The following is a 25,759-nucleotide window of genomic DNA, read 5'->3' on the forward strand; positions in this document are numbered from 1 at the left end:
AGCATGTATTAGTACCTCATTTCTTTTTATGGCTGAATAGTATTCCATCACATGGGCATACCACATTTTGTTTGTCCATTCACCACTTAATGGACATTTGGGTTACCCACTCTTTGGCTATTAGAAGTGATGCTGTATGAATATTCACATACAAATCTTTGGGTGTACACCTCTTTTCATTTCTCTTGGGTGGATTCCTAGGACGAGGATTGCTAAACTGTATGGTAAGTTTAACTTTTTCAGCAGTTGCCAAATTATTTTCTAAAGTGGCCTCACCATTTTATATTCCCTCCAACAATGTATGAGGTTCCAGTTTCTCCACGTCCTCACTGTTGCTTTTTTTTAATAACCGTGTTAGTTGATATATAAGGGTATCTTGTGATTTGAACCTGTACTTCCCTGATGTCCAATGATGTGGGGCATCTATATGCTTTTTGCTCATTTCTATATCTTCTTTGGTAAAATGTTTATTCAAATATGTCTCCAATTTTTTATTTAAGTTGTTGGTGTTTATTATTGAGTTGTAAATATTTTTAATATATTTTGGATATAAGCCCTTTATCAGAAATAAGATTTTCGAATATTTTTTCATGCTCCTTTAAGCATCTCTTAGAAAACTTGCCTGGTTCACTTCAGGCCAGAGAGCCAGGGAGATCCAGTGGTCTTATGCTCCCACCCCTTCTTCTTGGTAAGACAAAACACAGTCTGCAGGTTTTCAAGGTTTTCTCTTAAGGGAGATTACATTTTCTGCATTAAAAGTCTTAGGTGCACCTAAGATCTCTGTGCACCTTGAGATTTTGCCTTCAGGATTAACTCTCCCCAACCTCGTTAGATTGTCTGTATACCAAATACAGTCAGTCTGTATTATTTGCAAATTTTCCTACTTGCTAAAATTTATTTGTAACCATCAAATACTCAGAGAGCTTTCAAGGTCATTCATGCACACATACATAGGAGTGAACAGTTTGAGTTGCTCTGTGAGGTCATTCTGAGCTGGGGTGGAACAAAGTGAAGCTGTGTTCTTATGTCAGCTGTCATACAGAGTTGTTCAGAGAACCAAGCGTCTCTCCCATTGCTGGCCCCTTCAGTGGGGCAGCCTTGGGAAAATTTCACTTAATACTTTGAAGCTCATTTTCTCTTGTAGACTCTACCAGGATGAGTTCTCAGGATTTAAGATTATGGTCTACTTGAAGTGTGTATATACATACCTCCCCAGTAGCAGTGGTTCAGCATTTGTTAATTGTTTGCTGGACTTTATGCATATAACATACTACAAATAATGAGTTTCGACTATATATTTAAGAAAATTACTAAACCTTTCTGAATTTGTCTCTTTATATGTAAAAAAGCTTGTGAATATCAATCTCTACGTGTAGGTGCCAGTGCCTATGGAATTGTCTTTCATACAGTCTTCCCTAGGCTGAGTTGGATGTTGGACTGAGCATCTCAGCTAGCCAGAGGTTGACTAGAGTCAGCAGAGCTGCTTGTCCTGCTGATGCTTTTGGTCCCTTCTGGAGCCACCTGCATATTCTTGCTGAAGTGGCTCTAATAGTGTCAGTCCATCCATCTCCTCACACCTTGGCCTTCAAAGATTCTTTCCTTGGATTTTAAAACTGCTTTGCTTTGATAAACAGATTCCCTGTCCTTTTATGGGAGCTTATTTGGTTTTAGTCTGAGGTAAATGGTGGGTCGGTCTTCTGTAACACCCATGTGTGGAGCACCTGCAGGTTCCCAGTGGGGAGGTCTGTCTGGTGAGCTGTAGATGCTCTTCATCTCCCAAGCTGTGCTGATAGACTGGAGATTTAAATATGTGTGTAGACTGTGTTTGTATATCTTCTTCAGGATACACAAGATTCCAGAATTCAACCTGTCACCAACTCAAGTTATCCTTTTTGACTCTGTCTCACACAACACGAAGTAGTTCAGATTTTCTTCTTCCATGCTTCCCATTTTGATGAAAGGTACTTTCGTCTGTCAAAAATTACCCAAGGCAGAATCCTGAATATCAGCCTCTTTTGTCTGCTTAATTATATTGTCCAGAATTGGTAATCTATTCATAGGGTTAGAAAACCCAAAAGAATTAAAAGCATGCTCTGAAAGATATTCCTTCTGCATTTTAACTGGTTGCCTTAAGAATACTTTTTAGAGCCACTTCAAGAATATAGTCCTGAGGACACCTCCATTTTTTTGCATAATAACCCACATGATTGCACAGGGATGGTAGTTGACTTGAAGTCAGAATTTTCTTAGGTCTGTAAAAGAAAATATGTATTGTATTTTAAAAATGTTATATCAAACAGCTTTTTAAAATGAGTAAGAAATTTATTTTGAATGTACTTATCTGTAAGACTTCTGTGGACTACCTCATTGTGATCACTATCAGATAAAATATATTCGGCATGAATTTTTGCCAGTATACTTTATTTTTAAATCAAAATATGAAAAATACACATTTTTATGCTTTGTACATACCTACCTCAGTGTTAGTTGTACACCTTTTAAATTTGGGACCATAGCTGCGTGTATGTACTTTATTATTCTTTCAAAAAGTATTTACTTAATGATACTGTGTCAGCTGCTGAGGACACAACAGTGCACAAGATGCATCTTATAGCCTTGAGATTGTGCATGTCATTTCTGAAAGCAGTAGAAGCATTGTTTCAGTTTTATTAGGCGTTCTTAATTTAGTTCAGTAAATATTTACTGAGTATTTATGTGACTTGATCACTACACTGGCACCAGAATATCTTCAGAGTATTGTCACAAATAAATATACAGTGAAATGAAAGAGCTGCTGAAAATGACTTTCAGGGAAAATGATTACATTAAAAAGAATTTGGATCAAGATCTAAAGGTGTTGACATTACCTTTTTAAACTACTCTCTGCTGTAATTGAACATATTTTTTCTCCGTTTATTGAATTTGCTTTGGTAGAAACTTAATCTCTGCTATAGATGTGTGAGATACAGTCATAAGTTGCTCTGGACATATTAGACGAGTATTATCAACCCACTAGGTAGAAATGTGTAAGTGAATTGATTGTGATGTCCTTGATATTTTGACATTTTAGACGTGTAGTTTACTTAGGGACTTGGGTCCATTCTTTGTAACTGTTTAAACCAACACTTTGAGATTTTGTGTAAACATTTTTCTGAGATTCAGTTGTAATAAGAGAAAGCAGCATTTTGATACCCACAGGCTGAGAGGAGGCTGAGAGACTGGAACTGGAACTTTCTGGTGAATTCCAAGACTTGCTTCATGAGGTCTTTCCTAAACCTAGGGAGCAGAGAACAAGTCTGTAATCTTAGATATATCCAGTTAGCTTCAGAATGGTTAAACTAGCATGGCAAGATTTTTGATACTGTCTTGCTTCAGTATGCCTTTTTAGTGTGATACAGTAGGATGGAGAAACCGTAAGAAATTACTTACATCTTAAAAAGGGGCAATACATAACATCATTTTCTTTTTATCAAGTTAATGAGTACTTAATTAATCTTTTGCTGATTCCTTCTCCCCTTTCCTTTATCTACCTTTGCACTATTTTAAGTCTGTATTATTCACCCCAGGGTGTTCACAGAAAGGGAGAAGGAAACCTGTACTTGTCAGTACTTTTCACCTTTTACTGTCTCTGAATTCTTTCTTTTTTTTAAACAAAAGGGTAAACGTTTATTTGGAGTTTGTTTTCTTGTCTCTGAATTCTTACAAAGCTACTTACGAATCTTTCCAAAGATGTATTATTTCATACAATTAAAATTAGTAATAAAATAGCATTGTAAGTTACTGAAAGATGTTTTTAATATACATTCTAGTTCTCATTAAGAAACTTGATACTAGTTTTCATAGAAACCAAATAACTGATTCACCTACTCCCTCTTGTGGTAAAAAGGTAGTTTTATCCAAAGTGCTTTTATTTACAGTTACTGTGGATATCACTTTACCAATGAGAACAGCAATTGGGATAGGCCAACAAGATTTTAAAAATCATTTAGATTAGGTTTTGTAACAATTAGGAGCATGTGGCTAGTGCACTCCAGCTGAGCTGCCTTTAGGGTTACCTGCAGAGCCTGGGCCGCACCTTGAGTTCCCTCCTCCAGTTTGGAGTGGCACTCATCATTTACAGTTTAATTTAATTTAATCAAAAAAATTCATGGGTTATAATAATATGAAGTCAAGTTTGAGAACCGCTTATATAGGTTATGACCACTATAAAACTTCTATAACTAGTTCTGTATACAAGGAGAGGGCATGCTGTAAATTTCTAACAATTTGTACCCATTCTGTACTTTGTAGTATGTGATGCACTTTTACATAATTTACATGATTTTCCCAGGGACCCATTTTATACAGTAGGAAAAACTGGTCTCAGATTATACAGCTGTTAAGAGAGGGAGCCAGGATGGGAAATGAAGATATCGACCTTAAGTCCTCACTCTCTCAACTCAGTAGATCACAGTCCTCTGTTGTGATGATGGATCTTGAATTGGTTCATTTTCAGAGGTCTTCTGGTTATGTATTATTAAGTACTGTTTGTTTGTGGCTGGGCTCCATAAAATTAGCTTTACAGGAAATACTAAGGCATTGAGAACTCTGTTCGTACATGGTGTTAAGGCCTTGATTTCCCTGGCCAGCCTCAGGCAGGCTTCTAGCCTACATGCCACACTCGGGTGGTCTTCTAGGGTACTTCAGAGGAGGGTGGCTGGAGTGTTGGGTGTCACATGCGGGTCATCATAGACATTAATAAGAAATGTAGATATTGCAGAGACCTAGCTATCTAAACCTAGTAATTACTGAACATTGTATATAAGCTTTGATTATTGATTAATTGGTAGACAATAATTGAACCAGATTAGGTCCAACTACTACAAAAGAAAAACAGTCTCTAAATTTTGTTACATTGGAACTTTATTTTACTTGTTATTACTCTTAATAAATGGGCTTTTGCCAGCCTTAAAAATCATTTCTAATATACAAGATACCTAGGTTTTTCTAATAACTGCATTTGTCCTAATAAACTTTGACTTCTGTATATGTTTCTATTTTCTCTTTTATGTTTTGCTGTTAAAAATAGTGGTCAACTGAGAGTACTTCCTTTTTTTTTAAAGGTATTACAAAAATTAAGCCTTTATTATTTTATAGAAAAATCTTTTCACACTGGCAAACACAAAATACCATTGGGTTTATTGAATACAAAGTCAAATTTACATTTCATCATCTGTTAGATGGTGTTACAAAGTGTTAACACTTTCTTCTGGATACTGCTATACCTTTGACAGCTTGTACCTTTCTATTAGAATTGTTTTATACTGTTCATTTTACTTATCTGAAAATCTCAGACCATTATTATTTTTTCTTCCCAGACCATTATTATTTTGTCTTCTCTTTGATTAGCCCATTATTTTTTCATTGAAAAAGCTATACATGCATATAGATAAACACACATTAGACAGAAGAGTGTGATGATGGAAATATCACCTTCCCAATCCAGCCCTCTTAGTCCACTTCCTTGGAAGCAGCTATGTAAACATTTTTAGTTTTCTATTTTTATTTTTTCTGTCTGTTTAATCCAGATGACAAATAAGAGTTGTAATAAAGAGCATCACACACTTGATGTGTTCTAGTTGTATTATCACATTCTAAATAAATGCAATGTTGGTGACATGGCTATTTAAATTATGCCTTTTATTAATGCATTCTTTTAAATTCCTTATTTTCAGTGTTAATTACTGTGCAGTTTATCGGTGATAATTAAAAATATGTTGTTTTAAAGTTAATTCCATCCCTTAGAAAAAAAATGGTGTTTGTGCAAGAAAGCAATGCGTAGTATATTCTACATGTGTGTTTATGATACTGTCAAATAGATTCTTTGTATGTTAAATTGTCTTTATCTTGTGTCAAGGTATGAGGAAAAACAAGTTATGTGAAAAAACATTCTTGTGAAATTTTCTTAACAAACTTTAAACTTTATTTCCAAAAGTTGCCACTTTGCTTTTAGACAACAAGCAGAAAGAAAAGGAAAAAGAGATCAATGGTGTCTTTAAATGACAAATATCCTAGGTGTTCCCTTTTGGCCTAGAACTCTAAAGTCCAAACTCCCTCTGCTAGTAAGGCAGTTTGAAATATTGAATGGAAGCCATGAAAATCTATTTTACCCTCAGTGGATCACTTTAAAAAGGTAAAAAGGAAAATTAGATTCATTTCATAGAACAATATTTTCCTTAGTATGTAAATAATGTTAAGTAACTGTAGTTTGAGTTTTTTAAATGAGGAAAACTAGTGTTTCTTAACATTCTTTGTTTCCTTATGGAAGTTGAAGTTTTCAAAATATTCAGATTCAGTATTAAAAAGTGATGTGCATTTCTAAGTTTAATTGTTTTGCCTTTCATTTTTTGAAAAGAAATTTTCGTTTTAGTTGATTTATCTATGGTGATATTAAAGAATTATAAGAGTTCTTAAATGATATTTCATAGGTTCCAGTTTTCAGATGAAGACCTACAATTCAACAGTAAGGAAACAAAATAAGAGAAGCACAGCATTTAAGACTGCATCAGTTGGAAAAATTTATTTTAAAAGTATGAAAACATTGCAAAGGAAGCTAATTCTATCTGTGGTAGTTTGATGGATCAAGTACCTTTTTATTTAATCTTTTTATCTGAATACATTTTTCAAGTAGAATCAGTTTCTTAAATTATACTAATCAAGTGCAATATGTAGAAATATAGTAGGTTAAAGTATTTATCTGATTTTGGCTTGAAGATAGTATCTGAGCATTTTGGTTTAGTTTTTATAGTTTAGGTCGTTCCTGCATCACAAACCGTTTTTTTTCATGTGCCCTCTGAACTTTCAAACAGAATAACTGGTGACTAAATTTTTTGTTATTTAAAAATTCCTAGAGGTTGATAGAACTCCAGTATATACTGTACTTTCAATAATATTTCAGTAGGGGTGCATCCAATTAAGTAGTTCCTAAATACATACAAGATATGGAAAATAAGTATTGTAAGATACAGAAAATGAATACACATACACAACACTTTTTCCAAGGAGACCAATCTCACTAATATAACAAAATGTGGAATGGAAAATGTGGTTGCCCCAATTCCAAAGTTCATAAGGAATTATAACTACATGAGATTGTGTGTTCCTTTCATATGGGTCACAAGGCAAGCAGTATACTCAGTAGTCATATTCAGTGTACATGTTTGTCATATTCTCAGTGAGTTGGTACCATCGTGGGGAAAGAAGTCATCCCAAGATCATCATGTGGGGCTGAGAAACCTTTCCTCTATTCCTCATTTCTGGAATGTCACTCATCCTTGGCTGTAAAAAAAGAAATACCAACTGAGAAGTGAAGTATGCTGGATGGGAAAGTAAAGTCGACTCTGCAGTGAATGTGTCTGATGGGAGCTCCAAAAGGCAGAGAATGTGGTCTTAGCCTTCAAGGAATTTAGGTTTTACTGGGTGGTGTGAGAGAGTTATATAATACCTTTGTCAGCCCATGGCTTCAGGCAGCTTAGAACTGCTAATTTTTAAACAAATGATAAATGAAAATATAATGGTAAAGAACTTAAATTTTGTATAGAAATACAGTTACTTCTTTGGCAGCATTATACTGAAAGATAAGCTACTCCCTTGAGAGGATTTTTATATAGCTTTTTTCTTTTTAATTAAAGCAATGTAAATAGTGGTATTTCCATTCAGTTTTTAAAATCTGGGGCTAGCATATATTTGCATATTTCAAGCTCTTTAAATTCTCCTGATAATAAGTGAACAGAAAAGAGCTCTATAAAGGCATTATTAATATTTTTTTACAAAAATGCTGCTGCTACAATTGCAGGTCCTTTTGGAATAAATCATGGGATTGAGCTTCATTCAGATGTGGTGGAATATGCCAAGGAAAAACTGGAGAGCTTCATCAAAAATAGTGATAGCTTTGATAAGTAAGTATTTATATCTATAGTTCTGGTTTGAGAGCACTTGACAAATAGATGTGTAATGTGTCTGACCCTCAAAACTATTAGTTTATTGATACTGAATTTCTCAATTGAATGAAGCAAAAATCATATAAAATGAGAGAAAAATTAAGCCAGAGAAATTATTCTATGCTATAATTGTTACTCTGTATAAGTCTGTAATTATAAATAACTTACTTTTACATATTATGTTACCACTTTATTAATAGGGTAATGTTCCATTCATTAAACATTGTACAAATACTATTTCTGAAGATACAAGGTAAAGATGTTTGGCATTCGAATGCTTTTCTAGTGCTGGTTTTATACCTTTGGGATAGTAATTTAATAGTTCTGCCCTCTTTATCTGTGACATAAGGGTTACATAAGATACCTGTTAGCATATAGGAATGATTTAATAAAAACAGTGAATTATTTTGTAATACATTTAAAGGAAATAAGCATAGAAATATTGATGTAACTTGTGGTAGGGTTGTGTTTGAGAGATTTTTTAAATAAAACCATTGTTTTGAACTCATATTTTCTCTTAGAAGAAATACTGCATGGCTTTGGTCCTTTAGCTGGCAGGGAATCTGCTTGGTGTGTAATGTACCTAAAGTTCAGTAGTGTTAAGGACCAAGGGCTCCTTCTGCTAAAGTTCAGGAACTCTGTGAAACTATATAGAATTTAGAGGGCATTTATATCTTTCACCTAGTCATATTTTCAAACAGAAAAAGGATAGGAATCACAAGCTTACTACTTAGTTACTTTCTATAAAAAAGTTACAGTGTAAAATCATTCAGATTTCCATCTGGGCTTGTTGGCAGTGGGCTTTCCTAACTCACTGCTCTGTCCTGTCCATGACCTTGGAGTTGAGAAACTTGGGGGAGTCTGGATCAGAGCTGAGGGCTTCTGTCTGGAGTTTAGGCTAGGGGGAATTGCCAACAAGGAGGCCCAGAGGGCCTTGTGAATGTCCCTTCCTTCACTGCTTCCATGCACTTTGACCTTTGTGTACATTCTCCTTTGCAATTGCTAGTTTGTATCTAACCTCTTGCTTGTGAGACCTGATTGGTTGAACAAGAGAAAACTGATGAACTGCAGCAGAATCCTCAGTTGTAGAGGGAAGGGGAGGTCTTGTGTCTGTCTAGGTGAGAGCATTATGGGTTATTAAAGACCTGAGGTGAGCTTGAGCAAGTTGGGTAATGCTCAGGTTTTACTCTGTTCTACTACTAACTCAATGGATTTTAATAAGCCGCTTGAATTTTCAGCATCAATTTGCTGAATACCATCCTTTATCTTATTTATAACTTGTCTTTATTTAAAAATTGCCATTTAATTCTCATTTTGAATCATTTTTCAAGTGCTTACCGTGTTGGTTCATATTCTAAAAATAACAGAAATAAAATAGTTTTTAGCCCAAGTTATGTTACAAGAAATTGGGATTGAATTTTAGCTCCTTTTATCTCACATCATTTCTGTCTGTCTTACGATTAATAGCATGGAAGCTACTCAAGATGTGGATATGAATATTATTTATAAAAAAACGATAGAATTTTGGTGAATTTATTGAACTCCTTTTACGCACTTGTTTGAGGTTGAAATTTAATATACACATAAGGACTTTTGAATAAAGTGGAACTTAGAAAATATAAAAATCATGTTAGTAGAAGCAGATGTTTAAGGTCTGTTACATATTAGATGGTAATGCATTTCATGTATTATTACATGAAGGCTCAGATAATCCAGTTTAGGGTTATTCAGGCAGAATGAACTCAAGAACCTTGAATCACTGAAGCATCTCTACACTTGTATCTATTGTGCTCAAGTGTTTTGCTGACAGGTGGGTGCGTGATCCTGGGAAATAGTAAAATACAACATTCTTTGAAGCATTTCTATGTTGATGTAATGTAAGTCTTAAATATCTACTAACATGTAAATTCGAAGACCTTGTATATTTGTCTCAGTTTTATAAATTTTTCTAAAATTTATAAAATTTTCTAAAATTGTTTTCATGTAATTGTAAAATGATCACATTTCCTTGGCTTGCATTTTTGAGTTTTGTTAATGTGTTATACATATTTTTTACTCATAAAATGATGATTCACAATATGGTGATATGACTGATCTAAACATTTCTTTGTAATTTTTAATGGTCTTGTTATTTTAGTTAAAATAATCAGACTTTATAATGTAGTTGATTCTGAAGTGTTGCAACTTATTTTTAAAACATTCTCAAATTAAATTAGTCTGAAAAATCAGCTCTGGAAATGTTATCTATTCTGATTTTAAAGTAGCTTTCTAAAATATTCTGTATTTCAGGTTATAAAAGTATCTTGCACACAAAGAATAGTAGGTACTGGATATATGTTTCTTTTTGCATTAAGTTGTAAATGGTTGGAAGTTAGTAATCAAAGTTGGTAAGTCATTTAGTGGGCTCCTTTTCTGGTCTTTATATCATTTGGTTTGCGTGACAGAACTTATAAAGATGTAGTTTTCTTCCTATCTTGTGTTTTGATGCTTTCTTTGTAACTTTTCTGGTTTGTGAATAACATTTACTTATTTTCAATTTTTTTAATTTGAGAAACTTGCCTACAGAGTGATTTCTTAAATTCCATTTCCAAGCAGTTTCCCTCTATTGAATTGTGTACAAGTCATCAAAATACATATTTTAATCACAAGATATAAAATAATTCAGGAAAATTAATTGCTATTCATATATTTCTTAGTGTACAAGATTATACTTCGGTGTAACATGGAGAGAATGCAACCTTATTAATCCTGTTGGTTTAGAACCTTTTTTATCAATTCCTTTTTCAAAAGCATTGTCTTGTTATGGTTTAAATTGCATCTTAAAGTTTTCTTAAGTACATCTACTGAAGATCATAGTGAATTCCCAAGTGTAGTAGGTGGGAATAAATTTGTAAACTGCTACTAAACATTAGAATAGATACAATGTAAGATAACTTCAAAAAATTGTGTAACTGTGTGTTTTTCTGTGTGTACTTTATAAAACAAGCTGGGTTCCTGAGTCTCGAAAATAAGGTTCCTTCTTTTAGAAAAAAGTATCCTTTATTATGATGTGTATACTTTTAAACTTTTTTCTCTGTGTCTTATATCAGCAAATGAAATAATTTGGAGAGGCTGCTCTGAATTTACTGTTCCTGGAGATGGGAGGGAAGAGAGAGCTAGTTCTCTTTTATTCCTTTGCTTTCCCTATGATATTCCTAGATTCCCATAAATTCCCTGATATTATAAAACTGGCATTTGATTTCAAGGGTCCTTTAAAACATTAGAAAACTTTTCCAGGCTTCCTGAGCTAAGTGGTTTCTGTTGCCACTGCCGACTGCCGGCGTAGTGTAAAAGCAGCCACAGACACTATGAAAAGGAGCATGCGTCACCCTCCATTTAAAAAACAGGTGGTCGGCTGGATTTGTCTTGATCAGTTTGCTGATCCCTGTGCTGCTCTTCACACACTCCCTAACACCTTTATTTTAGCCCACTCAATCTAGATAAGTCTTTGGGCCTAGCCTTTAAAGGCCCTTAGTGTCTGACTTAATGTCTAGAGAAGGCTGGGGAAGAAAGTCAAATTATATGAATCAGTATTTGTGCATGTACAGTACAGTAAGCAAAATAATCTCTCCAGCTGTAGTTACCTGGGAGAGAAAGTCAGTGAAAGGGAGCGTGAATGGGAAACCTTTACACTTTAAATACTTTGCAAATGAGTTGGTAATTGGTGTAGCATTTGTTATAATTACAGTTATGCATTTGTATAATAGGTATACATGTGCATGTAATTGACTTGGCTCTCTAGAATGCATGCTTTGCAGTGTGCCATTTCCTTGTAAGACAATAACAGATCAACAGATCCTATCTCCTCTTCTCTACAAAGGTACTATAGCTGATTTTGGAAATATTCTAATACTAGTAGCCACATGAGTGCAACGTAATCTGATTTATTGGAAAATTTTCATTCTGTTTGAATGAAGGACCATTGTTTCTATACAGTTTGTTATATATATATATATCAGTCATCATGTAAGTACTAAAAACAGTAATGAACTAATAAAAAATAATAGCACTTAATTTTTATCTATTCATTAAGTACCACATACCATTCTAAATTCATTATCCAAACAGTCCTAGAGTCAATATTGCTCTCCACATTTCCCAGATGGGAAAACTGAGGATTAGATAGGCTGTAACTTCAGCTAGGCCAGTTTTTCTTAAGTCTGATTTAGCTGTGATGATAGAAATACTGATTTATTCTAATACCCTTCTTAGCAGTAAGCTGCTACCAATGAATTACAGACTCACAATTTAGCTCCAGACATAAAAGTTGAAGCAACACTTTTATTTTCATAATCTGTTTCCTTCAGGTGATTCTAAAGACTGCTGTTAGCATGGTTGAATGTATCATAGCATTGTTATTACAGAGCACACCTACCGTGTTTTTTAATGAGACATACCTAGGGTGTGAATTACTGTTGGAGCAGAGATGAGAAGTAGATGCAATGCGTTCTTCAAATTTCGTTGAAGTACAGTTTTAAATTACATTCAGAGTTAGTATAGTGGTGTTTATTTTAGAATATTTAATTGATTCATGGCGAGATGTAGTATTAATTTTATTTTTATAGGTTCATTTGTCACATGATAAGTATTGGAAGAATTAAACTTCTGTCTTCTGTCAGCTTTATCACTAGAGTAGTTCTGCTTCATCTAAGAATTATGGCATCCTCGATGTAGTTTTGCTATGTATAAATATATAGTCAACATTTCAGAATACTTCTCAGATATTTAAACATTTTGATACACTAATGTTCAGATGGCAGTTTTATAACACTTGTTACAGGTTGTAAACACAGCTTTTAATCATGCACAAATACCAAATGGTGGGACGGAGAAATGCTTAAAAATAGTCATCAGGGCTATTGGTTATATATTTTAACCTCAGTTAGAAATAGCATGGCAAAAAGTTTGATGGCTTCAAACAGATGATTAGGAGAAGAAATTGTTGAAATACATGGAGTTTCACTTTTATGTGATGTACCTGTCATGTTGCCTATAAAATGGTTAGAGATTGGCTTTTGATCCTTTGGATTTTCTTAGAGCTTCATTTATTGAAACACCACTCACTCTGTTTATTCTCTTAACACTTTGCTTTAAATAATGCTTGAATTATTCTGAGATAAGTTTGATGCAGTTGGAAGGGAAAACACTTGAAAAGGTAAAATCTTTTTTTTTTTGTATTTAATACTTCAATTACTGACTGTAAGAGTTTTTGAATGGTGTAACTTCATTTGGAGATCAAAAGATTAACATTTCCCTAGGTTTTCTTCCCAGTGAATAGTTCTGAAGTTTTATCTTGTTTTAACCAAGCAGTCATAGCTTGTAAAACTCAAAATGTATATTTGACAAAGTATTTTAAGAAAAATAAGTTTCTTTGATTAATTTGGCAAGTTGTTTTGGATGAGGTATGGAGAACAAGGTAGGATTCTTTCCTATGCCCTTGAAATCCTTTATTCCATTGGAATAATTGTCTAAAATTTCAATGACAGCATCCTGTGGCACATGATAAACTAGGTGTGCAAATTGTCAGCCCCCACTTCAACAGTGTATTGAAGGGGAATATTGTTTTTTCTACTCTCAGTCAGCTCCTAGACCTAGACTATCCGTCTAAGAGGGAAGCTGCAGGGCAAGGCTAGGTCACCCTGATCTCCTAGCAGCTTATCAAAAGAATTATATGGGCAAGTTGGCAAGGTCCCTGCTGTGAACGAAATCATCTGTCCATCTCAAGATGAAGATATTCCAACATGCACCTACAAAGAAAACCACTGCTAAGGTAAGTGTTTAGAATCCTGGTGTTATTTTGGACAAGTATTCATGTTGTAAAGCAAGATACATATGTGCTCCATATTTTCCCACAGATGAGTTTCAGTGTACATTTTAGTAAGAGTGTCACATATTTTTCCTGCCCTGTGTAAGAGAGCCTAAAAACAGTCATTAGATTTTTCAGGTTCAAATCAATAAATGATTATAAGTCTAAAGTGAATGACTTTGTAGTTATTACACACATTTCAAAACTGTTTAACATACTGTTAGGAGGTATAATTTAGTGTTATTAGGAGTTCGAGTTATTTCTAGGAAATTCTGTTTTGGAAATTTTCTTCAAAGAATAAAAATGAATCCTACTTTTCATTTTACTACTGTGAAATTTTAATGAACTCCCTTAAGCCAACTATAAAAATTAGGAAAAGAACAATAAACTATACTTTTATAACTACAGTTACAATCACATAGGAGGTATCATGTTGTACACCTCTTGCTGTTTTTTGTTGTTTTCCCCTTCCCAAGTTTCATTCAGTATTTGGTTGATGTGAAAAGGTAAAATTGTTATTTTTTCTTTCACTAATTTTAACCTAGATTTTATGTGTAAATCTATAAATAGTACAGTACTATTTTGTAACAAACTGAAAACTTCTGGTTAGTTTATTGCTGAAGTCTTCCAGATTAGATAGAAATTGTATTTGTCATTTTCAAAATTAAAAATTGAAATATGTCCTTTGCCTATAGAGATTTGTGGAAACCTAGATAAGATGCGGCTTTTAGACAATAAAAGCCTAAGGAAGAATATGTTCTATTTTCTTTTCTACATTGAAGGAATTTATAGGAGTTGTAATTTATTCTGATAATAACATGGTAGCTGTCATCTGTGCCTTCTATCAGTCACTGAATTCTTCATATATATGAGTTGAGCCTGATGTGGTAACGGCCGTGAGCATATCCATAAACATTTGCCTGAAAAATTTTAATGATAGCTTTCTGAAAAAAATGATAGCAGTAGAATTTGTATGAATTTATTTACATGAAATACTATTATAAAATCATACCATAATTTTAGTATTAGAGTATAAATGTATAAAGCCTTAACTATGTACCTAGTCAGATATACTAAAGCTCATCCAAAAAGTCCTTTATTAGGAAAGATAACCTATAACCTATTTATGTATTTTTAAAAAATATTTTAAGTATATGCAATTTGAGAATTGTTTCATTTATTAATATGAAGGCTCCATGTACTATAGGTAGAAAAGATCAAGCCATAGTTATAGTAAATAATTCCCAGATGGGACACTATCTCTGGTAGACATTTTTCTTAAAAGTACTAAATTGGTGGTGTTACAATGTTTTTGTAATGTATTTGACATATGAATTTTCTACTGTTCTAGATGTCTTAATGCCAATATTTAAAAATATACTTTTCTCCTCGATTTTACTTACATTCTTGAAGTTTTACTATTTCTGTCTAAAAATAGTCTCATTCTCTTGGGATATTGTCTCAAGTTCAACTAAACTTTCAAATCTGATTCTTGTTGTAAAGGAAATTAATGTAAACATGTTAAATGAAAGTGTAAAGACCCTATGTGCATTTGTTAGACGTATGTTTCATTTGCATTAGTAGAAATTATTTACTCTCTAATGCTTTGTAATATTCCTTAAGTAAAAGCAAATATATTTGTTCAGTTTACATTGAAGGGAAAACAGTAAGTTTTTTTCCCCAAGAATAAGGGTGGCTTATTTAAGATCTTCAGAAAGACCCCCAAAAAATGCCTTTCAGTCATAGGACAGTTGATTTATTCATTAAAGCCAAAGGTTTGTTCTATTTTTTACTTCATTTGAATTTGGCATTTTGGGAGAAAAAAATCACGTGTTTTGTAGCAGGATACTACAGTTTTTTTTACAGTAGCCTAATGTAAAACATGAACAGTTGTACTGATACAGAGAGTGCCATACATAGGTACATGTTTTTATGTGCTATTTCTGGGCAAGATTCTCTCCTAGTCCTGATATTTTTGTGATTAGCATATTTATCAAATCTGAGCTTATATTCAAAGTTGGTAGGTGGAAAAGTTGACAAACATTTATATTCCTTCCTTATATGACTCAATTATTTAGTAAGTACAGTAGGTGATGGAGATACAGTTAAAACTCAGGAAAAATATTCAAAGAGATAACAGAAAAACCAGGAGAGTGTTTCAAAAGGAAGGTTGTGTTAAAATATTTGAAGCTCCTGTTTATAGGTGATAAGTACAAGGATAGTTATTATTTTCAGTTTGTGTGGCTGTTGAAATATACACACACAGAAATACAAAAAATACTTTTTTTTCTGTACTAAATCTTTGAATTCCCATGTTAATTTTATCTTTACAGTACATCTCAGTTTGGACTGGCAACGCTTTTAGGGCCCAATGTCCACATGTGGCTAGTTGCTATTATCCTAGATAGTGTGGCTCTTGATTGCCCTGTCTCCTTTTAGACCACAGTTTGTCATTTCTCAGGGAAATTTTCCCTGAGTCCCCAGGTTCAGTTTCCTTTCGTTCTTAGATTTACAGATTTGTGTTCCTTCCCTTTAGAACATTTATTAGAGTTGTAAATTAATCGTTAATTAGTGAGATTGATGTTTGTTCCTTCTGCTATATGTTGGCAGGAGTGTTTCCCATTGCATTTACAGTCTACATGCAACTGGTGCTCAATAAATAGTGTCTGACTTACTGTACTGTACTAATTATTAGTATTAGGTAACTTGACTAGAGTCACACTTTTGATTTTAGAATCAGGCACTAACTTCTTTTTAATTTATTTTGCTGGGATGAGAACGTATAAAGTACCACTAATACGATAAATGGTTTTATTTTAAGTTGTTTCCTTGTAATAGTATTTTCCTGGGTAATAGTTCTCTAAGCTGTCACGTTTTTTTAATGAATAGGAAGCTTATAAAACCATAAACATAGTTTTGAGTTGATTTAATAGACTTGATAAGAGGTTTAACAGTTCAGATTTTTTAATTTAAATTCCCTGCTCACATTTACACTGACATTTACAAGACTGACTTAAATTGTTATAAAATTGAATTATTTAAAATATATTTTAGAAGAATGAAGACTTAGACTTCCTTGAAAATAATAGTCTTTTTTAAAGAATGCTTACAGTGAGTTTGATAAAATGATTAAACCATGTGATCCATAATATCAGATTATTTAAAAGCCAAGAAACTATAACTATATTTTGGCCATATTTAAGTTGTCTTGATAAAAGAGAAGTTATAAATGGTGCCTATGTACGTTTACAATTTTGTATGTACTACGCAAGTAGAAAGAATGGGATATTATTAAGTTGAATAAAATTTCATTGCAAAGCCAATATTTGAACTGTAGCTTGAAGCGTTCGTAGACATTTATCATGACGGCTTAGTGGTGGGGGTGGGGAGGTATGCACAGTGGGTACCCTGTTCACCCACCCCATCTGCCCCTCTGTGGAGAAGTTAGGAGATTGAGAACTCTTCTTTAAATATCAGTGATCATAGTGTGTCTGTGATTTAGCGAATTTCAATGTAAACTTGTCATGTAGTAAGTCTATTAATGACCAAAGGGGAGAATATGTTTTACAAAGTAAAAGTGATTCAATCAGTGTCATTTTTCACTGCATGCCAAAACTTTTAATGTAAATTATTTCATCCTCAAATGATACCTTGATTTTACTGTGCCATATTAACTTTAATCAATTTAAATGTGAAAGGATATTCCCTAAATTAATTTTAAAAAGGATTACATGTTTTATTAGTGCATTGGGGTTTTAATTATATATGTTAGAGATTATTTTCAGATTTCTCAGAATGTAGGAATAAAGTAGAAGTCTAAATAGATTAATTTGTGACAGCATAACTATATATATATACCATGAACCAACACTGTAACCAGGAACAGGGGGCCTGGATAAAATGTCTTAGCTTTGAAACCATATCGCTTGTTGCATAGGGAGATCACAAGGGCCAAAGCATGAGAAAGAAAAACACTATTCTGTCCCAATCCTGTAACAAAACTCTGCTAAAACTCATTAGGGAAATCTTCCTAATCTTAGTGGTTGTAAGGGTACGGGCAGGGCACTGGCGTCATTTCCTGACAAAGCTTTGCCACTGTTAATCACAGCAGAAATGTCAAACAGAGGAATACTGCATGATCCCTTCTCATGTCTACTGGTCCTTCCACTTTTTTGGAAAAGGCAGTGGAAAGTGAAGCCTTTCTCATTTGTTTGACCTTGTGATTCTCATCCTTATGATAGATCATTTGTGGGGTATCACAAGTTTGGTGTTGTGATGGGCTTTTCATTACATTCATTTTTTAAGCCTTAAGTTTAAGTGTGGCAAAAAAATAGGTTAATATTTTCAAAACCTGTATTGTATCATTGATAATAAATCAGTACATTTGATCAGTGCTAAACTTTATAAATATGATACTTAAATTTCATAACGATATTTTATCCTTATAATTAATTTTGGTAACTTCAGTATTTCAAAGAACTGGATTATATTAATTTTTTTAGATGTAATCTTTTGTTTAAATGAATTAAAATACATTTGTTTTTTTCCATGTAGATTTGAGTTCTGTGAACCTGCATTTGTGGTTGGTAATTGCCTCCAGATAGCATCAGACAGTCATCAGTACGATCGAATTTATTGTGGAGCTGGAGTCCAGAAAGACCATGAAAACTACATGAAAATATTACTAAAAGTTGGAGGCATTCTAGTCATGCCTATAGAAGATCAGGTAACTTCTACTGTCCTTTGGTGCAGTGACACACACACAAAACATGTCAGTGTAAAATGGGAAATGTTACATCAGTGAAAGGTACAGTGTAATTTTTAAATGAAGAAAAAATTCTTCACAGGTCTATTTATATAGAAACAACTTGAAATGGACTTTTAATTATTTAACCAAAGTAGATAGAGGAAAGAGCCCTGTACTAGGATTTTAAGAGGCTGGTTTCACCTGAGTTTAGCTATGACCTGTAGGGTAGTTTCCAAGCTGCTCCTGTCTGCCTTTTCCTCACCTGGGATACTTAGCTGAGTGTGATAGTCTCTGCTAGCTGTGCAGTTTCTACCATTCATTAATTCTTTGACCATATACAAAAGAAATGCTATTTGGGGTTGTGTTTGAACGGTTTAATTCCATTAAAGAAATGAGTAAATTTAAAAATTTTCATCTAGTGCTACGTAGACTCATTTGTAAATACTTTTCAGCTATTTTCCTGCCTTTTGTTTGGAATTATTAGGTATAATAAAAGTATGAAATACTAATCTATTCAGAAAATGGGTGGACCTTTTTCAAACACAAATTGCAAATTCATAAAAATGCATTTAAAAAACTATCTTTAATATTAATATTAGCCTAAATCTGAGAATGTTTATAACACCTTGTGGTTTGTACTGTAGGAAATCTGTTGTCTAAGATGACTGGCACCTGGCATGATCATTTTGGAGTTTATGTATTTTGTAGGAGGGGGTCCCTTAACTTCAAAACATGTTATTTGCAGCCCAGTGGTTCACCATTATTATGCACTGTGCTCTGTAGCACATTCTTTGCCAGTTATTAAAGAGACATAATATAAAAACATTAATTAAAAAATGATATTGAAAAAAAAAATATTACTTGAATGCTTCCCAGAGTTGAGATTCCCAGATAAACAATCTTTTTCTGTTTTCCTTTAATGATACATTTTCAAACATTTAAGATATGGCTTCCCCTCATCTCCATAGATGCTGAAAAAGCATTCAACAAAATTCAACATGCATTCATGATAAAAACTCTCAACAAAATGAGTATAGAGGGCAAGTACCTCAACATAATAAAGGCCATATATGATAAACCCACAGCCAACATTATACTTAACAGTGGGAAGCTGAAAGCTTTTCCTTTAAGATTGGGAACAATGTCCACTCTCCCCACTTTAATCCAACATAGTTCTGGAGGTCCTAGCCACGGCAATCAGACAACACAAAGAAATAAAAGGCATCCAGATTGGCCAGGAAGAAGTTAACCTGTCCCTGTTTGCAGATGACATGATATTGTACATAAAAAACCCTAAAGACTCCACTCCAAAGCTACTAGATATAATATCTGAATTCAGCAAAGTTACAGGATACAAAATCAATACACAGAAATCTGTTGCATTCCTATACACTAACGGTGAACTAGCAGAGAGAGAAATCAGGAAAACAATTCCATTCACAATTACATCAAAAAGAATAAAATACCTAAGAGTAAACCTAACCAAGGAAGTGAAAGACCTATGCCCTGAAAACTATAAGACACTCTTAAGAGAAAGAGGACACTAATAAACGGAAATTCATCCCATGCTCTTGGCTAGGAAGAATTAATATTGTCAAAATGGCCATCCTGCCTAAAGCAATCTGCAGATTCAATGCAATCCCTATCAAAATACCTACAGCGTTCTTCAATGAATTAGAGCAAATAGTTCTAAAATTCATATGGAATGACAAAAGACCTTGAATAGCCAAAGCAATCCTGGAAGGAAGAATAAAGCAGGGGGAATTATGCTCCCTGACTTCAAGATCTACTACAAAGCCACAGTAATCAAGACAGTTTGATACTGGCACAAGAACAGACCCATAGACCAGTGGAACAGAATAGAGAGCCAAGACATAAACCCAAGCATATAGTCAATTAATATACAGTAAAGGATCCATGGATGTACAATGGGGAAATGACAGCCTCTTCAACAGCTGATGTTGGCAAAACTGGACAGCTACATGTAAGAGAATGAAACTGGATCATTGTCTAACTCCATACACCAAAGTAAACTCAAAATGGATCAAAGACCTGAATGTAAGTCATAGAACCACAAAAACTCTTAGAAAAAAACATAGGCAAAAATCTCTTGGACATAAACATGAGTGACTTCTTCGTGAACATATCTCCCCAGGCAAGGGAAAGAAAAGCAAAAATGAACAAGTGGGACTATATCAAACTAAAAAACTTATGTACAGCAAAGGACACCATCAGTAGAACAAAAAGACATCCTACAGTATGGGAGAATATATTCATAAATGACATATCCTATAAGGGGTTGACATCCAAATTATATAAAGAGCTCATGCACCTCAACAAACAAAAAGCAAATAAGTGAATTAAAAAATGGGCAGAGGAGCTGAACAGACAGTTCGTCAAAGAAGAAATTCAGGTGGCCAACAGGCACATGAAAAGATGCTCCACATTGCTAATCATCAGAGAAATGCAAATTAAAACCACAATGAGCTATCACCTCACACCAGTTAGGATGGCCAACATCCAAAAGACAGACAACAACAAATGTTGACAAGGATGTGGAGAAAGGCGAACTCTTACATTGCTGGTGGGAATGTAAACTTGTTCAACCATTGTGGAAAGCAGTATGGAGGTTCCTCAAAAAACTAAAAATAGAAATACCATTTGACCCAGGAATTCCACTCTTAGGAATTTTCCCTAAGAATGCAGGAGCCCATTTTGAAAAAGACATATGCACCCCTGTGTTTATCACAGCACTATTTACAATAGCCAAGAAATGGAAGCAACCTAAGTGTCCATTAATAGATGAATAGATAAAGAAGATGTGGTGCATATACACAATGGAATTATTATTAGGCCGTAAGAAGATTATTAGGCCAAACAAATCCTACCATTTGCAGCAACATGGATGGAGCTAGAGGGTATTATGCTCAGTGAAATAAGCCAGGCAGAGAAAGTCAAGTATCAAATGATTTCACTCATCTGTGGAGTATAAGAACAGCAAAAACTGAAGGAACAAAAGAGCAGGAAACTCACAGAACCGAAGAATGGACTAAAGTTATCAAAGGGAAAGGGACTGGGGAGGATTGGTGGGAAGGAAGGGTTAAGGGGAAAAAGGGGCATTACGATTAACACACATAATGTAGTGGGCAGGGACATGGGAAAGGCAGTATACACAGAGAAGACAAGTAGTGATTCTACAGCATCTTACTATGCTGATGGACCGTGACTGTAATGGGGTATGTGGGGGGGACTTGATAATAGGGGGAGTCTAGTAACCATAATGTTCAAGTAATTGTACATTAACAATATCAAAAAAAGAAAAGATATGGCTTCCCATTGGTATTTTATTAAATATTTATTATATACTATTATACTACCAAAATATATAATGGGCTGGTTTTTTATAATATGAATTGAAGATACTAATTCAACTTGATCATGCCATGCATTGGACTGGTATCTTTTTCCAAGTGGGTGTTTGCTGAGTAGGTAAAACTTCTCATCCATTTGTGGCCAATTACATTTATTTGTGAAATATCAAGGTGGGATTAGAATCAGAAGTTATATTTTACTATGATCATGGAAAATCATGAAGTTGACTCATTGGTACATGATCAAAACATGGTTTTATTAGTGTAATGCTTTAATTAAACAACTGAACCTCTGTGAGACATTTTGGGAGTCAAGGGCAGGTATCAATTGGAATTATACCCCTGGATGCTACCAAAGCCCACTTAAGACAAGCAGAGTCAGCTAGCCATGTTTGGATATTCCATTTGCCTTGAAATACTATCATGAGCTGCGGATATTTGTGATGGCTTTTGTATTATTTTGTGTCAAACATTTAAATGAGAGTAATTTGGTTGAATTCAAATACAAGTGATTATATAGCAATCACTGGCAATTATTCCATTAAAACAAAATTGGGACTATAAGGTGACCATATTCCTGGGATTAAGCTATTGTATTTCTTTTTTCCCTCTAAATAGTTAACACAAATTATGCGAACTGGACAAAACACTTGGGAAAGTAAGAATATCCTTGCTGTTTCATTTGCTCCACTTGTGCAACCAAGTAAGAATGATAATGGCAAACCTGATTCAGTGGGACTCCGTAAGTAACCACTGGCCCTTTCTGACTGAGCTGTGACTTAATGTTGTTCAACTCTTGTGTGTGGGATTTAACAGATTATATTATTATGAAGAGTTAAATAGATATGCCATAATTTATTCAGTGGATCTATTTTAAAACATTGTTTTTTTTCTTATAAAGCCCCTACCTTGCTCCAAACCCTGTTAGCTGCCTTCACGGAAATGTGAAAAGAAAGGGCATGTCAATCAAAAACTGAATTAATTATAGTTGTGAATTTATTCCTTAGAGTAAATTTGGCAACATTTTCAATACATAGGGAGAGAGCAAACACAAGCCTTTATTTAGACTGAAAAGAACTTGGTCATTCCAAGACCAGGAGTAAGTTTCAAGGTAGTTGAAGCTCACTGGGTATACTATAAGGATAGATCATACAAGACCTTTCTTACACTTGAGCGAGCGAGTCAGTGTGGATGTGGATAGAGTTGTTGGAAGGTAGAAAAATAGTGGACTACATAGGAGATGGTGGTAAAGGAAAATGAGAGATCTAAAGTTTTGCTTTGAGCAGCTAGCTAACAGCAGCTAGTGCTGTTGACTGCTATGTGGAAGATTGGGGTGGAAGAGTTTGGAAATAAGTGTAGAGGACAATCAGATACTTTATTTTGGCCATATTTGAGTGTTTTGTTAGCATTCAAATGTCAGGTAGTCAGAACCTGCTGCACAAGGGAGGTGCAAATTGAGAAGCATCTGCACAGAGATGCATTGTGAACTAAGAATAGATGAGAACGCTTAGGGGAGGGTGGAGAAAGAGCAAGGTATCAAGGTTGGATCTGGGGTCCCCCAAATTCGGAGGTAAAGCACAAAGACATGTAAGCAAAGGAAGGGCAAGAGACATTGGAGGACAGCAGTGTGTGCAGTGTGTTGAAAACCAAGAAAGAAAATATTTCAAGAAGAAGGGCGTGGTCAGCTTACAGAGAACTACTGAGACCTCGAGGAAAAGAGATGAGAGTGGTATTAAATGACTTTTGATACTAATAAGTGGAGTTATTTACCAAAAATGAACTCATGCTTTAGGAAGTATCATACTTTAGTTTGCATTTTAAATGAACTTATTTCATGAGATCCTGGCTTTATGAGATATTTTATTTTCAGTGTTCATTTTACTCTCTTTTGAGCTATGTGATTTTTGGTCTCTTAGGGTGGTTTTGAGAATTATATGAAGCACTATTTATAAAGTGCCTAGCAAATAATAGTTGCTTAATAAAGAGTAGTGTTGGGACTTTGAGAGTAAATTATAGTAAATTACACCTGTTTTTTCCTTTCTCATATTCTTATCAATGGAGAGATGGACTTGGGTGTCAAAGAGTTAGTAATTGACATGTGAGCTCTTCTTACCAACCAAGTAGGTAGGAGAATATGTTTTAGGTCAGCACCCCTAAGTCAGACAGACTTATACATCCGCAGGCAACTCCTGGCCGTCCCTCCACCATGTGAGTTTGCCTGAAAGTACATGAGTGAGCAGAGCATAATGTGAGTGCTTGTTAGTTAGTGGACATATCCTGGAGGAACAGAGAAGGAAAGGATGGAGCCACATGGCCAGCTGCTCCTTTCACACCCACAAACCTTCCAAGCCATTCCTGCTGCTGTGGTAGGAATGCGTGTAGTGACACTGAGAGCCATGTGGCTCTGCCATAGGGTTCACTTGGAGGGTCCATGGTATGGAAGTCTCTGCCCCAGTCCCCGGGAGAAGGGCTTACTTAACTAGCACCCTTCTCTACAGGAGGCCTGTTCTCCCTCTTTTCCGAATTTGTAAGATTCATACATTCTGACACAGTGCTCTTACTTTGGTCTCACTTAGAAATTAGGCATTCAATTAAAAAAAAAATTTGAAACTTCCATAAATCAGGAAGTGTTATTGACCATTTTTTTCAAATATAATTATTACTAATGTATGCTATTTACAAAAATGAGTTGAGTCAATGTACACATCAAATCCACATAAAACTATGATGTAAGGAAACTTGAGTATAAGGACAATGAAAAATAAAATAAGAATGGTTAAAAATACAGAGGAATATCAAAAAACATTCATTCTCTTAGAAATGTGAAGTTACTCTGCTGGAATGTTTAATTAAATTTCCTTCCAGCCTAGTCAAAGAGAGACAGACACATGCTGGGTGTGCTCTGGGACCAAATGGGACTTGTTTCTTTCTAGCACCAGAATTAAGTAATTGTCACTTGTCCTCATAAGCATTACACAGTTATTTCAGTGAACTGTTTTTTAGGAGACTGTGCACACACCGTCACATATATACATGTGTGTATGTGTATATGTGGAGATGTATTCTATATATAACTATATATGCTCTATGATATAGGACACTCTAGTATTTTGCAGTTATTGAATACTTTTAAACTCCTTGCTAAAAGCATAAGAGTAACAAATTAAAGCTGTTTTCTCCCTCCTATTCTCCAAATACAAGAATTATAATTTATTAATGACAGTTTTGGTTGGAGAGTCATAAAGAAGTCATGAAAAAGTTCCCTGGTATAGTTTGGTTTTGGCAGTGGCCTAAACCATAATGTAAGGGTGCTGATAATGCCCCCTGTACATTTCTGGTCAGTAGCTATTTAAGTATTTTACTTTGTAGCTTCCACTGTTAGAACCTTCAGCATTCCTCTTTTTATCTGACACTTTTCCTGTAGTTGCCTTTTGAGAGTATTAGTTGTGAATGTGATTTTATACTAACAGAGCTATGAATGGCATGGATGGTGATATGCTAAAAAGAGCAATTTTTGTTCTTCCTCACTTTCTGTCAACACGAATAGATACAGGTAGTTAATAAGACCATCATTGGTTAGATTGATTGACATAACTGTGACTGTAAAGAAGGAATAAATTTGGTGGAAAAGGTTAAAATGGGGGGGAAGAGTCTAAATTTAAAAATGCCCCATCATAGCTCTGAAATATTTACAGGTGAAATGGTCTTTTGTAAATTTTCCATCAAAATTATCTGGGGTGGGGTGTGGGGAGGAAATGGGAATGTTGATGAAGTGTAAGATTAGCTATAAGGAATAATTGAACCTGAGTGTCTATTT

The 25,759-nt window shown here is 34.4% G+C and overlaps 1 protein-coding gene across 7 annotated transcripts in view; it reads left to right on the plus strand.

The window, feature by feature from the left end:
- The window catches only part of PCMTD1 (protein-L-isoaspartate (D-aspartate) O-methyltransferase domain containing 1), a 69,662-nt gene that overhangs the window by 35,185 nt on the left and 8,718 nt on the right, over nucleotides 1-25,759 (plus strand). For 4 of the 7 annotated variants that reach the window (XM_036878888.2, XM_036878887.2, XM_057498086.1 and 1 more), the window contains 3 exons: nucleotides 7,835-7,937; nucleotides 18,379-18,550; nucleotides 22,561-22,684. In XM_036878888.2, the coding sequence (XP_036734783.1) occupies nucleotides 7,835-7,937; nucleotides 18,379-18,550; nucleotides 22,561-22,684 (399 nt within the window). Of the gene's footprint in view, nucleotides 1-7,834; nucleotides 7,938-13,596; nucleotides 13,789-18,378; nucleotides 18,551-22,560; nucleotides 22,685-25,759 lie in introns of all 7 variants that reach the window. The other 3 variants (XM_036878891.2, XM_057498088.1, XM_036878890.2) reach the window with 2 other exon arrangements.

The sequence above is a fragment of the Manis pentadactyla genome, chromosome 3 (genome assembly GCF_030020395.1).
Source record: "Manis pentadactyla isolate mManPen7 chromosome 3, mManPen7.hap1, whole genome shotgun sequence".
In the NCBI taxonomy this organism is placed as follows: domain Eukaryota; kingdom Metazoa; phylum Chordata; class Mammalia; order Pholidota; family Manidae; genus Manis; species Manis pentadactyla.